Genomic DNA, 16908 nt, shown 5'->3' on the forward strand with positions numbered 1-16908 from the left:
TTCCCAGCAGCTACTCCCACAGAGCATCACATCTCCATGCACCAGCGGGCACGATAATTACGCACCCACTTCACACCATCACACACACCTCGGATGCCCCCACACGACTCAAGACCCCCGGTACACAACTCATGAACACAACCAGCGGCTCATTCACTTCAGATCCTAACAGAAACATCTGGAGCTTTACAGTCTGAGGAAGAGGAGGAGGACAGGGACGCAGACACTGAAGTTGACGCAGAGAAGGAGACTTTTTGGAAGCGATGGCCAACTCCGGGATTCAGCTGTTGGGATTCTTCCTGTCTCTAATCGGCATCGCTGGGCTGATAATCGGGACTATCCTGCCGCAGTGGAAGATGTCGGCGTACATCGGGGACAACATCATCACAGCTGTGGCCATGTACCAGGGGCTGTGGATGTCATGCGCCTTCCAGAGCACCGGACAGCTCCAGTGCAAAATCTACGACTCCATCCTGCAGCTCGACAGTGAGTAGAGTGCTGGAATGTAACGAAGTACATCAAGTACTTTACTTGAGTATTTCCATGTTATGCTCTTTTGTACTTCTACTCACATTTTGGAGGGAGATGTATTTTTTTTCAGCCATGCAGGCTTATCTGGCTGCTTTGTACATTTAAATTATTTACATATATATAAAAAAACATTAAAGCAACATTAGGTAAATATTTTACCTTACAATAAAAACTTTGGTGATTGGTGTCTCTGTCAGTCCAATTCCACACCCTAGTTGATTGTAGTTGCAGTATGCAGTGGCAGACTGAGGATGTTTGAGGGCCAGGGGCCAGGGAAAAAAGAGGGGCCCCAGCTGTATGTGGGGGGGCACCAGTGCGCAGAAAGTGGTGATATATTCTAGATATATAGATTTTTCAAACGTGTGTTTGTGTCTGTGTTTTATGTTGTTATCTGATTTGCAGATAGCTTAACCCGTTGCTAAATTACCCCACTAACTGCTGCTACCTGTAGCTGCCGTTAGCTAGTTAGCTCATCCGACTTTACACCTGATAATATTGTTGCAGAAACCTGGGATTTGTGTTCACAACAGTGGTGTTGGGCTCAGAAACTCAAGCCAAATCGCACTCAATAATAATTTCTACAAAGTGTTGCTTTAAAATGATCTACACATGAATGCATCACTAATTATAATCCAGTACTGTAATAGATATGCTTATGGAATGGGTCATTCTGTATAATCAGTGCGTTTACTTTTAGGACTTTAGATCTATTTTGATTTTAATACTTTTCTACTTTTACTCAGTGATGGAATGTAGCTAAGTACATTTACTCAAGTACTGTACTCGAGTGCAATTTTGAGGAAATCAAACTTTACTTGAGTATTTGTATTCTACTGCTGCTTTATACTTCCACTCCACTAGATTTTAAATGCACAAATGGTTTTTACTCCACTACATTTATTAAATAATGTTAGTTACTAGTTACTTTGTTGACTGTATGCTGCAGCAGTACCAACACAGTGCATTTGTAATTTTATTTATTTTATTGGCAATCACGTTTGAAAAAAACAAAATACACAGATTCTGATAATCAAAAAAAAAGCGGAATATCTGATGCAATAATGAGTTAAGTATGAAGTATATACATACACATATATAGCCTAAAATTTACTTTTTCTTGTACTTTTGATACTTAAGTATGTTCAATATCAAATACTTTAAGACTTTTAATCAAATACTATTTATATGGGTGACTCGTGGGTACTTTTACAGCACTACTCTTACTTAAGTAGTTTCTTGAATGCAGTACTTTTTATTCTAAAATATATGAACAATTGTTCCACCGCTGCCAGCAGCTGACACTAACTGAAGTTCACTCCATCAGAGCAGCAGGTTGATCCTCACACAGTCTCTTATTCATGACTCCAGCTCCACCACCTGTAGACCCACCTGCTCCATGAAAGCTTCACCTGAGTGAAGGACCACACTGTTACCACTGATTAAGTTTGTCACCTCGGGGTATACCCTGCTCATCACACTGTAATTACTTACCACATGGACACACAAACACACACACACACACACACACACACACACACACTGCTACACTGATCACACTGTAATCTGTCACTACAGCAGAACGTTGGCTTCTTCCTCAGAAGTTTGAAAGAAATTATTCTCTGCCCCTTAAAGTATTCCTCAGAAACCTCACCCACACATTGACCAATTCTGGGAAACCCTCCCACCACAACTCCCAACATTTCCAAAGAATTTACACTTGGACACACACAGCACACATGCAGCAGGTGCTGCCTTATCTAACTTAAGTCATCCAGTCTTGGATGAGTGACATCTTCAAGACTGACTGATTTTCATAAGCATAGATAAACTCCAACATCTGGGTGAGTTCACAGACTCCATGCTGTTCTCTATTGCACTATGAAATACTTGTTGCAGTTGGTCCTTGTTACTAATTATGTTGCCGAAGTAATCTTGATAGGAAGGGTGACCATGGTAACTCCACTGCTGCAGCTCAGGCATCTGAACAATCTGCTGAACATCTCCCGAAACACACAGACTTCAAAACTCCTCTCATGCAGAAACGAAACTGATTCATGGGTATTTAGTCACGATTCTCTGAATCCACGACTCAATTTCACTTTTGATTTTAAAGGTCAGGTTTCGACTCGGACAGTGTGCCATTGTTCAACTACTGCGTCTGGATTTGTAAAGAACGACAGATCACTGGTTTTATGCCCTGACAAGTGTCATTTACATTTTTCAAAAAGAGGACTTCACAGCAACAGATTGATCTACCCTCATAACTTTTTATGGGTTAGGTTCAGGCAAGTTCAAATACAGTCTCAACGAGTTCAAATCGCAATGGTGAACTCCTACTGGTTTTAAAGCAACAATATCAAACTCTGTGGAGAATGATGGTTGATCCGTGTTGAGTCTCATCCAACACCACGCCAATCCTCTACACGGATCAACTATCTTTCTTCAGAATTGCTTTAAAAAGTTACATAGTGCTGCTTTAACACTCTGAGATTGTTGCCAATAGCACGTGCAGATTTTTGGCATCATTTGATGACATGAGATGTCAGGAGAAGCAGCAGGACTTCACCTTTGAAGCCAATTATGATTCATCTCTTATTTTCTTTGTTAATTTTGACTGAAAAGCGAGAATCATAGGCTGATATACCTGACTGCATGTGTTTTCTTTTCTTCAGACCTCTAATTAACATGCTAGCTACTGTATTGTGGTCACTGCATTTTATCCTTATTCTTATCAGTTATATAATAATCTGAATAATCTGAATTTGTTTTGGAAGCGGAAAATGAAACAATAAGGTCACCAAGCTGTCTTGAATTGTGTACCTGTCTTTTAAAACACAAGTTCTCACCCATAATGGGGTCACAGGTTGGTTTCCAGGGTTAAGGTTATCCTATATAGTACTCGACACGAAAACCCCCCCCCCAAAAAAACGCTATGACTGACGCATTTTTGACTGGTAACATATGTTACATATTTGGCATATACATCACTATACAATCCATCCTACAGTGATCATCATTTCCCATGTCTCACTATCTGTTAGAGTCAGTCTCTCCCTCTCTTTTGCATCCTCTCTCTCTCGACCATCCCTCCCTCGAGGGTTTTGTTTGTTCAGGCAGGGCAGGGATGGCCTAGACTGGCACAGACTGGTTCTAGGTGGACAGACGAGGAGGGGGGGGGGTCACCCTGTGATAGGTTTATAGGCTGAGGGGTGGGGGTGGTGGAGGCACTGACAGATGAGGATCCTGACAGCAGTGCTTCAGCAGGCCTCCACCTCTCGCAGCAACAGATGGGAGGGAGACAGTGTAAAAGACAGAGTGTGTGTTGCTGGTGTGTGTTCATGTGTATCCCATGGTTTCTCTTCCAGGAAAAGCTCACATTAAAATGTCCTGACGGGCTAATGTGAATGTAATTCACAACCTCTGGACACACACATAAAGCCTCTCTGATAGGTGGAGGCCTGTTTATTAGTCACTCCTTATCATATCCCAGTTTGTGCTTCCACGTTTGCACTTTGTATATACAGTAGGATTTATTGCTTGACTCTGGATGCTCTTTGTCTTTTTGAAAAGTGTTGCATTTTTTTCTACCTTTTTTAACATACACTCCCACATTCCATTAAACAAAAGGCCATTTATTCACTGCTTCCCCCTAAAGGAACCAACACACTTTTCCTGTTCTCCTCTCACACTTCATCATGTTTTTCTCTTCTCCCTGTCTGCCCTCAGGTTCGCTTCAGGCCACTCGTGCTTTGATGATAGTCGGCATCATCGTGTCCATAGCAGGTCTGGGCGTGGCCTGTATGGGGATGAAGTGCACCACCTGTGCAGGGAGTGACAAGCTCCGCAAGTCCCGCATCGCCATGACAGGAGGCATCATCCTACTAGTGGGAGGTGAGGAGGACGCAAACGGTCCCTCAGATATTCAACCCATTAACAGTGCATGTAGTGTTGAGGTTTGATAAAGCTTATCCCACAAAGGCCAACATGTGCTTGACGTCACACATAAAGGTGTGTTCCTCAAAAGTCGGCATTTCAGAAATGATGTGAAATAAACAATTTATTCAGATACAAACAACCAAGCAATAGGTGCATTATTTCAGATGCATGCTAGTTGTAATTAGACCTGGAAGTATTGCAATCAATATACATGAAAAAACAACATGATCCATTACTGTATGAATAAATACAGTTATTGATGACAATTAATGTGAGTGAAAATTGATCACATACAAATGGACGACAAATTAAAGCTTGTGTTCCACCACACTGCCAACTTTAAACTTTAATTTTAAGACTAAGAGTATACATCTATGCTAGCTGCTCTTTGAGGCTGTAGTTAGGCTACTTCGGGCTTAATGCTAATGTCAGCATGCTAACGTGCTCACAATGACAATGCTAACATGCTGATGTTAAGCAGACATGTTCTTTACCATGTTCTCCATCTCAGTTTAGGTTGTTAGCATGCTAACATTAGCTAATAAGCGCTAAGCACACAGTACATTTTGCAGGTAATTGTTCATAACATGCTATACAGAAAGTTAAGGGATCAGCAAAGTGATTACAGTTCATCCACGGATGTGCATACCAAATTTCATGGCAGTCCGGCTAGTTGATGATGAGAAAAGTAATAAAACTGTACTTTAAGTTCTCCTATTCAGCAAGCAGCATATAAACATTAAATAAATGGTTTAATGCCACAAAGTAGTTGTAAGCAGTTATAAGTCTTGTTTATTTTATCAACGATCAATTATTCTCTGGGCACCATAGATATTTATACAATTTCTGCTGTATGGCTCTGATGAAATACCTCCAGCACAATACCGCAATCTCAGAACCAGCTGACTCTTTGCTGACCATGTGGCATTGCTACTGTTTGGGTTCTATGATAACCAACACAGCCCTGGTTACATAATATTTCATCAGAACCCACCCAAACTCCCGTCATCATCACATTTTTCCTTAGATCTTGTGCACATCATACGGTAAGTAGGAGGAGGTTTGATCCCCAGCCCAAGAAGCCTTCCTCCCACTCTTCTGCTCCAGCCCTCCAGAGGTCATTAGACTGAATCAGACCGGTTCTCCTGGCACTGATTCTAACGTAAGAGGTCTAACTGGCCCTGAAGAGAACAGACACACTAAGAGCTAATTGTGCTGGAGTCAATAGCTAGCCGCCTGGTGCCTGTAAAGGGGATAAAAGCATGTCTACCCTCTCAGGTTTTGATGATGTGCTGATGGACTAATTGATCTTTGTTGTTGTGTTTCCCCTCTCAGGGCTGTGTGCCATTGTAGCGTGTTCCTGGTTCGCTCATAATGTGATCCGGGCTTTCTATAATCCCTACACTCCTGTCAACACCAAGTGAGTAACCCAAAAACACATTGTGTTCAAGAGAAGCACTGGGATTAAGGGAATACTTTGACATGTTGGGATAAATTACTTGTCTGCTTTAACTTCAGGAGTTCGACAAGAAGTTCCACTCTCATATTTGTATCTTAAATATGAAGCTAGAGTTAGCTTAGCTTAGCATGAACAGTGAAAACAGGGGGAACAGCTAGCCTGGTTCAGTCCAGAGACAAAGCCTGCACCTCTTGAGCTCACACATTAACATGTTACATCTTGTTTTTCATTCAAACAGCAAACCTAAGTGTAATAACGACATGTTGTGGTTTATGGTTATGTACTGGATTATTTCTCTGCATTTCCTGTAAAGCTAAGCTGACTGGCTGCTGTAAGAGAACAGATATGAGAATGGCATTGAGCTTTTCATCTAAATCTCGGCAAGCGAGTGAGTGAATTCATTTGATTTTGGTGAATTTATACTGTGAATTACTTAAAGTACATGTAAAGTACCTTTCACAGGGAAATTATCCACCAAATTCTAATGCCACTTTGCACATTAGACTTAAAAAAAATACATGATATATATAGAATTTGTGGTGCATTTTTATTGCTCTACATTTTGCAGATATTTTACTACATCGTCATATTGCTGAGTGACAAATAAATAACACATTCTTCTTCTTACAAATGAAAAAGTCTGATTCATAAGCTATAAAACCCCCTGAATCTGTCCACAACACTGAGGGGTTTGGTTTCTACCGTACAGTCTCCAGAAGCTAATAGAGGCTAATGTGAGCTAACGTGTCAAACTTTAGAAAGGCCTACAGTAGATACTGCTGTAGCTGGCTTTATGGCTTACTACTCTTACATTAACATTCACCATTATATCATGAATGACACACAGTGGCTGCAGTTCAGCAGAAGTTACATAACCTCGCTTTACTGGATGTAAAAGACCTGACAAAGTCTTCTACCAGTGCAGGTTTACATGTCTACAAGGTTTAAAATTAAACTAATGAGATAAAATGTACCCTTTGTGTGTAACAGAAAAATGAAGAAATTAAAGGAAAAGTTCACCCAAAAAGATGAAAGTTCAGTCGTTGTCTGCTCACCCCTGTGCAAAGTTTCACGGTCCAGAAAACATTTTTGGAGCTTCACAGCAAAACAGTGTCGCAGCATTCTCCTAAACAACTGAAGTAAATGGGACTTGTTTTCAAAAAACAACCAAAAAATCCCATAAAATGGCTCCGTACAGCTTGTCTCAAGCCTTTGGAAGCCTCAAGATCCTAAATGAATTTATAACAACACCATTAACATCCTTTTATAAGCTGAAATCTGCACTGTAGTCACTAAGTTAAATGCGTCAGTGCGCATGAGCTGTATGTTTGGGTGAACTTTCCCTTTAACTTTGTACCTGTGCATCCCAACTTTTACTTTGAAATAACTGGTCAACACCATCTTATCCGTCGCAGGTTTGAGTTTGGCGCCGCCATCTTCATCGCCTGGGGCGGCTCCCTCCTAGACGTCCTGGGCGGAGCCATGCTGGCCGCTTCCTGTCCACGAAAGAAACAAGTATCCAAGTACCCGTCCAAGGCCGGCTCCCGGTCCGGTCCGCCGAGCAGCACTAAAGAATACGTTTAAGCTGCTTGGGGACTCCAACAGAAGCTGACGAAGAGGTCCCCCCTCTCCTCCTCCCCTTTTTGCCATCCCAGCGAAGAGTAATATTGAAGGTGTACAGGAAGTCGTGACTCACAGAGGCAAAGATTTACTGAAACGGGACTTTTGTTTTCTTTTTGTTCAGGCAGGCCTTTGATAACCCCTTGATTATCGTGAACGATGTCTCTCACCCCGTCCACACATTCCGCAATTGTTTACAAGTGATCTTCACAAATACATTATAATTAGATCCCCTGACTTAGTAGTCGAGGCCCCCGGGGTGTAACCTCTTGAATTGCAGCCTAAATGGTGGATTACAGCCAACGCTGGCACCTCCACGTTAGAACCAGCATCTATTAGCGTTTGCCGTGTAATTGAAAGTAATCAATTCCAGTTGCTGCGACTCAGGGGTCCTGTACAACAGAGAGACAGGCTGACAATACAGCGTCTTTAAATGAGCTGTTGGTGGGTCTAAAATAGACGTTACAGGGTGTGACTTCACACACAGGGATCAGTGTGTAGGGTGACCGCAGCACACAGGCCCTTCTTACTACGACGCTCACCACAGCTCCTGCAGCTCTTCATACCAGTCTGTTAAAACCCTGCTCACATATGAAATATCTTATTCTGTAGTCACCGTGCCATTATCGCTCTAATAGCTTCCATATCAGCCACTATGAGATTAAACCGCCTCTATTTATTCTGTCAGACGTAGGATGGCGTTCTCCGCTCCTGTGTAGATTTATATCGTCGGTAGTTCACTGTAGCTCTCAGAGGTTATACAGTTTTTTAAAGATGTTTTTATGCTCTGAACAGTGTGGGCTGTTTTTTTTTTTTTAAATGTCATAGTTTTATACACGTGGCTCATCTACTGTAGCAGATAATGGTGTAATAAAGAGTGAATGAAGGAAAAACATTTTAACATGTCAAGCGATACTTCAATAATAAAAGATGTTGCAACATTGTCATTTGTCTGGTGGTCGTAGAAGCTGATTGTACATTGTTTCTCCATTGTTAGACACAAAGGGCGGGTGACACAAACACCAAAACCTGTTTTTTCAAATCATACATTTATTATCAAACTGAAAATAAAATGAACAAAATATTTCACCAATCCACTGAAATAATGTGTTTTGCTGATTGCTATTTCATTCAGATGTTTGAGCTTGTAGAGTTTGACACCATAAAACGGCAGATCCTCGGGTGGTTAGCGTTAGCATGCTGCTATATCACAGCTGGAGAGTCACTCTTTTCTCAACTGCGACCAGAAAAGTTTGATTTACCAACTGGCTCCGCTGCTGGTAGCGCTTCATCCTACTGATGATCTGATTGGTTCAATAGATGGTAATCGACAGATGATTTGTCCAATCACCTGCGAAGTGTCTGCCCTTTTCCAGATCGTTTCTATCGGCTTCTTTCCAGATGGCTCTGTGTAACAAACCATCTGGCACAGCCACTAAAAGGTTTCTAGTATTAACACTATATTTATATATAATACACAGTCATATGTAATAACTTACACAAGTAAAGACACATTTCAGTGAAGTCAGATATGTATTTGTGTCCGGCAGTTGAACTTTTGAATTCTGGATTTTTCAATGAGAGTAGATATTATTTTAAATTCCCCAAACAAGGTAGTTGTGTTTCTTTGTTGATAACCACGTCAGACAGAGTATTATTCAAAGCACCGTTTTTTAATGTTTTTAAAACATGTCTGGAGGGGACCTTTATGCATCCTTATCTTTGCTGTAGTTTCCATTACGGTTATTCACACTATATTCTCCAAGGTAAGGCAGTTAAAAAGTGCTTTGCATGCTCCATCCTGCCTCGGCATAACTACTGTGATGTCCATAAACCTATTGCATTATTAAAAAAACTCACTCTCTTCAAGAGGGAGAGATAACTGATGTTTTGGGATGAGCTTAGAGCCCTTTCCTAAGAAGTGTTTACCACTTCTGCATCCCATCAATATTTACAATGTAGTTCGTATTGTCTGTACGCCTGCTTCAGGCAGCAGGTGACTAATCCGGTTTGTCCCTTTACATGTGACTGTGTGCTGGCTGTAGCATGTACAACAACTGCAATGAATGAGTCAACACAAGATTGGGAATAGTGACAGGAAAAAGACCGTGCTTTCCATGTGAAAGTTGCGTTTAAGTTATAAGAACTGTGTGACTGAGAATAAGCATTAAATGTCATGTGAATGCATTTAAAGTTTTAGAATACAAACGGCATAAACGCACCAAAGAAACTCTGAATACGTAGAAATAAAATGCAGCCAGTGAACACAAATAACCACAAAGATTCCACAAAGATTCATCTTTTATTTCCCGAGATGCATTAAGAAAAGTCGACCATTTTCCATGCAAATGGTAAACCACAGCCCAAACGTCAACCTCTGAGTCGGAGAGCGAGCCGGGTGATGCAGCGCTTCCATGACGCAAATAAAGTATAAAGTGAACTGGCAACAACTTCACAGCCAACTAAGTAACATGACATCAGCATGAGCCTTTGCGGACAATAATATGTCATTTCGAGGTCCGACGCAATCTTTAAAAAACCCCCAAAAAACACATGAGTGTGAAGATTGTCTCAGCGGTGAGCGCTCGTCATCGGCTGCTCGTTTTCCATGATCTCATACTGTAATTGTGATAACAAAAGGTCGACATTATCTTTAAATAGTTCAAAGACACTGTGGAGCCACCTGGGTGGAGCTTAACAAGCAGATAACATTAATACAAAGTAAGTGTTTTTTTTCTTTAAGACATGTCCGCGGGCCGATCTGGATCCAGTCTGACGTAGCGTTAGATTTCATTTGGCAATTTTTTTCAAAGCGTTTAGAGCCGTACATGTCTTTAATCACAGTTTGTCTGGCCGACTGGGAAACCCAAACAAAACCCTCCGTAATCCTGTGGCTGTTTACCAAATATTAAAGCCGAGTCAGCAGCTCGAGCCAACAGTGAGCGAATCGGAAAACGCTGACTCAGCGCGATCTAAAGAGCATAACGGTGGCGTGGCGTGGAAACACTACTACATAGCCCTTAATAAACAGGATACCAGTTACGTGTTGTTTTTGATGCGTTCAACAGACTCCATGCATAGAATTCTGCAACATGTCACTGCACATAACAGGCATTCCCACAAAAGTGCACCATTTGGAAAAAAAAACAAAAAAAAACACAAAGTAAAATCTCAGTTTCTAGACGACTGGAGCCATTTTCCAGTCAGGAACAAGTAAAAAACATGTAGAAGCCATTAACAACACAACAGAGTGTTTCTGTTTCTCATTTTTTTTTTTTTTTAAACAATAAATAATTAGCAGTAGTTTCTTTTACTGTAAATAGCGAGCTTTCATCCACTGGATAATAGTACACCACTTGCATCGGTGTGAGAGTAGAGAGTGATAGTCATTGCACAACCAAAGCTTAACATTTCACCTGTGTGGTACACATTAACTCACACAGACGGTCAGGAACCCTCACCGGAAAAACAGGCGGGTGAGAAGCTGCCGCTCATCTAACCATTAGCTCAGTGCAACTTTTTTAAGAAACGTAGCCCTTGTGAAGAAGAAGCTTTGAAAAATATATAGACACTCTCTCCCAAATCCTTCTCAAGTCCTGAAAGTCTACTACCTAACCGAGGTATAGAGTAGAGGGCGACGCAATACGATTCATTCACAGTCTGACCAAAGGTTAAGTTAAATAAACACTATGTACAATCGGAGCCTAGGCTTCAGCTGGCGCTAAACGAACCCTTTTTTTGTGCCTTGTTTGAGCCATCAGAAGCTTCAGTAGGACACTTGACGAGGCTCAAGGCCAAGATCGCTGACGGGGAAGTTTTGGCGTCCCGGAGGATTTTCTTTTCTTTTTTCTTTTTTTTCCTTTTTGGCACTTCTCGGTGAAGTTTAGGAGATGGGCGACAGGGATACAGGACACTGGCCGTTGTTGTTCATGATGTCGTCCAAGTCTTCGTCGTCCAAGTCCACTGGGGAGGAGAGGTCAAAGGTCAGGAGAGTTAAGAATACTCCAAAGACGCTAATACCAGATACTGCAGCTGAAATATGGCGGACTGTTCCTTTTACTGGAAGAATTCAACAGTTTCTCATTGGTTTAGCCCGGTGTCTTTCCTTGTGTCAAGTCTTTATGTGACGCTAAGCTAACTGGAACCTCAATCACACAGAGTAGCATGTAAAGTTAAAGGGTAAATTCACCCAAAAATGACAAGTTGAAGTTTCAAAGTTCACAAAACATTTCTGGAGCCTCACAGCAAAACTACTGTGGGGACCAAAAAAACAGAAAATGGCTCCATACAGGTCGTCCAGAGTAATCCCAGCCTCCAGAAGCCCCGAGACCCCAAACTGATTTGAAAGGACATTATTTACACCCTCGATGTGAGGTCGAGTTTGTGCACCCACTTGAGAAGGGATGCGTGCTAACGCTTTTAGCTTTTAGCTTAGCAGCTACATTGAAGATTTCTGATTTAAAAAGGGTTTATATAAAATCTTTTAAGATGAATTTGGGATCTCGAGGCTTCCGGAGACTTGGATCACGGCAGACGAGCTGTATGGAGCCATTTTATGTTTTGTTTTTTTTCAGTTGTCCCCATCTTCTTCAGTCGTTTAGGAGAATGCTGCTGTGGAGCTCCAGAAAGGTTTTGTGGACTACAAAACTTTTTTGGGTGAACTGAGTCCTACTCAGTGTGACTGAGCAAAGACTTGCCATCATTTAGAGCTGCAACTATCGGCTATGTTTTAAAAAACCTACTTTATATTCACCAAATATTATAAAATACAATAAAAATTCCCAATCAAAAATATGTCCTCTTGCTCTCTGAGGACAACCAAAGCATGGAGGTAACGAGAAGTTGTGTTTCTGTTGTGTGCATTCAGTCATTTTTATACAGTCTTGGATGGTTGTGGTTTATTCTAACCTAATTACTGTGTGTCTCAGTATGGGATGGGATGTTGGGAGGGATTCTCATTTTTCTACAGCACAGACCATTAACAAATCTGCCTTTAGGTCCCGTACATGAACACGCACTGCCTTTACATAAGGGGAAAACCCCTACATATATTATTGTTCAGAAGTTAAACTATTAATACGCAGACATACTTGACTCTGCTGCTGGAGGGAGGTTTACTTTCATTTATCTAAGAATTAAGAATGTATCACTCTCTTGATGATCACTGTTGGGGTTTACTTGAAGTCATATTCTCAGAACCCCAAATGATCTAAATGTAGGGCTTCTTAACATGATGACTGATAAGCTCTTGTTTTGAGAAAAAGAAACGAGTTCCTGGTTTCAGAACAGAACTGAAACAATCTTCCGAGAAGAGACTTCAGACCTTTTGGCACTTCTCAGTTTCTCAGAGCTGGTCTGTGTCTATGTTCTGATATTGTCATGTGTTACTGGATATCATGCCAGTCTGACAGGTTAAGCTCATGTCCATTTGGGTGTGAGTGTCATCAGCTAAGTGTGATCACGGTGGCAGTAGGTGATATATATGTTAGTAAGAACAGTGATGCAGCATTTTATGTGGATCCAGACGCACACGCTTCTCTGACAGGTACCGTCCACTCACCTTTCTTGGTCCGACCGATCTGACCCAGCTTGGGTGCCCTCTGTCCGAGTCTCTGCGGGTTGTCCCCGCCTCCATGGCCGTTGACCTGCGGGTGTCCCGGGTTGTACTGTCCCGCCGGGCCGGGCTGCCGCGGCGGCCCGCTGGGCGGGATGAGCTCCGGGACACCTGAAGCTCCGTACATCTCTGAGAGGCGCCTTCTGCTGATCGGCCGCTAGATGTCCGCACAGCCCGGGCTTCGTGTCGAGTGGCGAAGCGTCTCACTTCCGCAATGGCATTCAACAATGAATGTATGAACAACACGCGAGCGGGCAGAGGAGAACCAAAGAGAAAGTCCTCGCAGCCTGTGGAGGAAAGTAAACACGTCTGTCAGGAATAGCTGTGGTGCGTCAGAGAGCGGCCGGTGCGCACACACGCACACACAAACACCGGCGCGCGCACACACACACAAACACACACACTTCTCCGCTGTTTACAGTGAAATAAGCGATGTCCTCTCGTGTGTTTCCCGCTAACAGGTGTAGCGAATGTCTTCCTGGACACTACAATAGCCGAGCGGCACCAGAACGCGCCCCTCGCTTCATCTCCTCACTGTCACAAACTGCTTTCCGCCCGCTTCTTACAAACCCCAACATCCACCGCTCGCTTCCTGTGCAATCCCGTTAAATATGAGAAATGTGAGCTCACCTCTTCCTCGCCGAGGCCGCAGCACAGAGCTGAATCCGGTAAAAGCGGCTTCTGAGAACAGTGTTGTTGTTTATCAGCGCTCTCTCTCTCTCTCTCCCTCTCTCTCCCTCTCTCTCCTGGCACAACACCGAGGAAGCGTCGATTTAAAGGGCCCTCTCGACGTTTTCTCGGCCTTGGGGATTTCCTCGCATTGTGTCTTGACTCATAGCGGCGTGTGCACGTCACCGTGCGGTCGATGCGAGGGACAGTGCTGACACTTCGGATTATACAGTGGAGGAGTGCCAAAGTTTCGAGGCTCGCCCCTGCGTAATTACGCACCTTCGGTAATGAGAGAGTGACTCAGGCGGCAGCCAATGACAGCCGCCGCTCAATAATACCCCGCACATAACACATGTAATGCTGTAAGTCGGTTCAGGGAAGTGAGGCTCTGTGGCGCTTAAAGAAAAAATACATCCGTTACATAGAAACATTTAAAGAGTGAAGATAGATCACTTCTTCACGGAAACACCAGGCATTTCCAAGCTTTTTACATACACATAACAACAACTCACAGAGACCAAAATGGTCAAATTTATGAAAAGCAGTCAACTCTGGACATCTCAAGGCAAAGGGAGAACTGATCATACACCTCAGTCAGTCAGTCATTAAAATGTAAGCTGTGCAGCTGAAGGTCAAACCCACAGAACTTCACTGAATGTCTTCAGTTTAAGTATGAGTGGGTATTGGTGCGTATGTTTATTGAGACTGTGATTGCTACATGACTGTGAGTCAAAGTGTTGTGTCTGTATTGTAATATAATATCTACACTGGCCATCTTTAATCTTTCCCCTGGCAGATTAAACCCCCGCATGACACTGAAAGTAGTAAAACCAAAACCAAAACAAAACATGTTTCAACAATAAAAACTAAACCGGACAAACAAACCTAAATGAAAGTAAACCGATTTGAAAACAAAAGTTTAAAAAAAAAATGAAATGAAAATAAAAACTCGTGAAAAAGAAAGAAATACGTTAACTGTGGTGTGACCGTCACGCAGCTATGAAGAGGAAAAAACAGAAAACAGAACTGGCACTGTGTCGTGATCAGAAGAGAAAGATCTCCGATGACAAACTAAACAAACAAACTCTCTTTGTTTTCAAGACTGAAATAAAACAAACTGACCTTAAAGGACAAAACTAGTTCACACTGTTTCACTTTGTTTATATTTGGCGGACCCTGCCATCTTTCTAGCTTCAAACAGTGTTCCGGGGAACAGCTTGTTTATTCAGCTATGGGAAAGATAAATATTTCTGAGTTTGTATTAATTCATATTGTAAATATTAAGTCTAAATTTCTTCTACAGAACTACATAGTGCCCCTTTAAGGAGGAAGGAAACAGATGTTAAAGGTGCAATATGTAAGAACTTTGGTATAAAACATCAAAAAATTAACTGAAGTTATCAACTGAATGGGAAGACATAACTGGTTGTAACTTTGGCCATAGTTGAACCCATGTTTGTGTTTGTGTGCATCAATAAACCCTTTTGCGTGTGGGAATGTGTTATCTCCATGTTCATCACATTTTATGGATGAATCCATGCACAGTTGACGGATAATCTCCCCCTTTAGACTTGCCAAGACAGATCAAACTCTGCAGAAACAAAGAGGAGGTGGACCATCAGCGCTGGTATATATTTGTCCGGGTTTCTCTTGTCCCGCAGAACAATTCGAACACTTTGTCGTGAACGGAGCAAATCATGTCGAGGATCACTGGTGTCACTCTCCTGCTCGTCATTCTGGCTGTCAGCTTCTACCACAGCACAGGTAAATACAAACAGCGTCTCTGTTTTAATAGTTTTTGCGTAGATGCATCTTATACAATCTCAAATTTGGCACCACTTGAGAAAATAACTGAGTCGGCTCGTAAAAATAAACACTTGTCAAGGGAAATTGTGTTTGACGGGAAGTGTTAAGCGGTTGATGGGTGATGTATTGTTGTCCCACATAAATGATTTCTTGCACTTTGTCTTTTTCCACTGCGTACAGCTTCACATGCGGAAACCGAATTTCATAGGTTCAAAGTTCCCATCCGTCAGTGTCGGTGCACAGGTGAGTGTCTTCATTTGGTCAAAAATTTGCAATGTCCTATTTTCTGCCGTTGTACACATCACTACAGTTTGTTTCTGCTCTCATTGCAGTTTTTGCCAGGGGGAAAAAGAATTGTCCGAAACCATTGCTTCCCGCAAACTCTAGCCAGATACAGGCTCTGGCCAATTGCCTTTGCAGCAAACCAGAGCACCACAGTGAGTGAACTGACATTGTATGTGGGTGTGAGATGGAGAGATTTGATCTTGTTCATGTTAACATTCAGTAGAGATGTTTAATTTGTTGCCATATTGTGTTTTGCTTTTCCTTCTTATCTGCAGTGTTTAAGACAGCCTGCGGATGGTACAGACAGTTCATACAGTCCAGACAGGTCAAACAGTCACCGCGTCCTGTCATTCCAAGCACCCCGCTGTGAATGATTGGAATTACGCAGAGGGACCAGGAGTGACGGTCCTTGAACACATCTCACAAGATCCGAACACCACATCACTGCATCATCATGTCTGTGTCATGTCTCATAAGAAACAGCATATGAAATAACTTTAAGTCACCAGCAGCTATTATATGACATTGAATTTATATTATATTGTGCCTGTAATGTGTTAAACATGTATGTGAAATTTCATATATTGTAAATAAAGAGAGATTTTCTATTACACATGCTTTCTTTTACCTCTTTGTTTGTGTGTGTTTGAATGTAATTGGAGCGCAGCTGTAGTTTGACATTTTGGGGAAAAAATTGTAAGCTGGGAAGCTACAGACAACTGTAGACAACAAAACTCCATGAGGGTTACAAAATCAGACCTTTTCACTAATTAGCATGTTATATCTTATTCTTTAAAATCCATTCAATCACCAAAATGTGCGCTGGACTAGCCTACTTCTTTAGCTAACAAGTTTCCAGCTTCTTTTCCTGTCCTAGCGAGGCTAACCGGCTGCTAGCTCCAGCTACAAATATACCGTATTCTCGAAACAAAAAAGCCATAAAGCTTTCTTTACTGGACTGGTTTTGATATAAATTACATTGGTTGAT

At 42.1% G+C, this 16908-nt stretch overlaps 3 protein-coding genes across 4 annotated transcripts; 2 read left to right on the forward strand and 1 right to left on the reverse strand.

The window, feature by feature from the left end:
- cldn7a (claudin 7a) lies at positions 1 to 11454 on the forward strand. Its single transcript, XM_084344888.1, has 4 exons — positions 1 to 486; positions 4258 to 4422; positions 5803 to 5887; positions 7342 to 11454. Exons 1-4 carry the CDS (start codon positions 264 to 266, stop codon positions 7508 to 7510), a joined length of 642 nt encoding a protein of 213 aa, XP_084201014.1. The 5' UTR covers positions 1 to 263; the 3' UTR covers positions 7511 to 11454.
- Positions 9830 to 13287, reverse strand: LOC311252071 (uncharacterized protein; the record flags this gene model as incomplete). Its single annotated transcript, XM_084344890.1, has 2 exons — positions 9830 to 11509; positions 13107 to 13287. 2 exons carry the CDS (start codon positions 13285 to 13287, stop codon positions 11430 to 11432), a joined length of 261 nt encoding a protein of 86 aa, XP_084201016.1. The 3' UTR covers positions 9830 to 11429.
- Positions 13288 to 13400: 113 nt separating this feature from the next.
- LOC311252070 (uncharacterized protein) lies at positions 13401 to 16450 on the forward strand. Of its 2 annotated transcripts, none has more exons than XM_084344889.1 (5): positions 13401 to 13487; positions 15399 to 15593; positions 15816 to 15878; positions 15968 to 16072; positions 16196 to 16450. In XM_084344889.1, the coding sequence occupies exons 2-5, from the start codon at positions 15527 to 15529 to the stop codon at positions 16288 to 16290; spliced, it is 330 nt and encodes a 109-aa protein (XP_084201015.1). In that variant the 5' UTR covers positions 13401 to 13487; positions 15399 to 15526; the 3' UTR covers positions 16291 to 16450. The 2 variants fall into 2 exon arrangements, 1 of the variants encoding a protein (XP_084201015.1); XR_014621483.1 differs by lacking the exon at positions 13401 to 13487 and adding an exon at positions 15132 to 15186.
- The last annotated feature ends 458 nt before the right edge of the window (positions 16451 to 16908 follow it).

The sequence above is a fragment of the Pagrus pagrus genome (assembly GCF_965226575.1).
Source record: "Pagrus pagrus genome assembly, chromosome: 22".
NCBI classification, from domain to species: domain Eukaryota; kingdom Metazoa; phylum Chordata; class Actinopteri; order Spariformes; family Sparidae; genus Pagrus; species Pagrus pagrus.

What these genes read in the sequence shown, in the direction of transcription:
- cldn7a (XM_084344888.1), top strand. Translation starts at nt 264, where the DNA reads ATGGCCAACTCCGGGATTCAGCTGTTGGGATTCTTCCTGTCTCTAATC. An exon ending in CTCCATCCTGCAGCTCGACA is followed by an intron (nt 487 to 4,257) that starts GTGAGTAGAGTG and finishes GTCTGCCCTCAG; the next exon opens with GTTCGCTTCAGGCCACTCGT. An exon ending in CATCATCCTACTAGTGGGAG is followed by an intron (nt 4,423 to 5,802) that starts GTGAGGAGGACG and finishes TTCCCCTCTCAG; the next exon opens with GGCTGTGTGCCATTGTAGCG.
- LOC311252070 (XM_084344889.1), top strand. Translation starts at nt 15,527, where the DNA reads ATGTCGAGGATCACTGGTGTCACTCTCCTGCTCGTCATTCTGGCTGTC. An exon ending in CAGCTTCTACCACAGCACAG is followed by an intron (nt 15,594 to 15,815) that starts GTAAATACAAAC and finishes CACTGCGTACAG; the next exon opens with CTTCACATGCGGAAACCGAA. An exon ending in CCGTCAGTGTCGGTGCACAG is followed by an intron (nt 15,879 to 15,967) that starts GTGAGTGTCTTC and finishes CTCTCATTGCAG; the next exon opens with TTTTTGCCAGGGGGAAAAAG.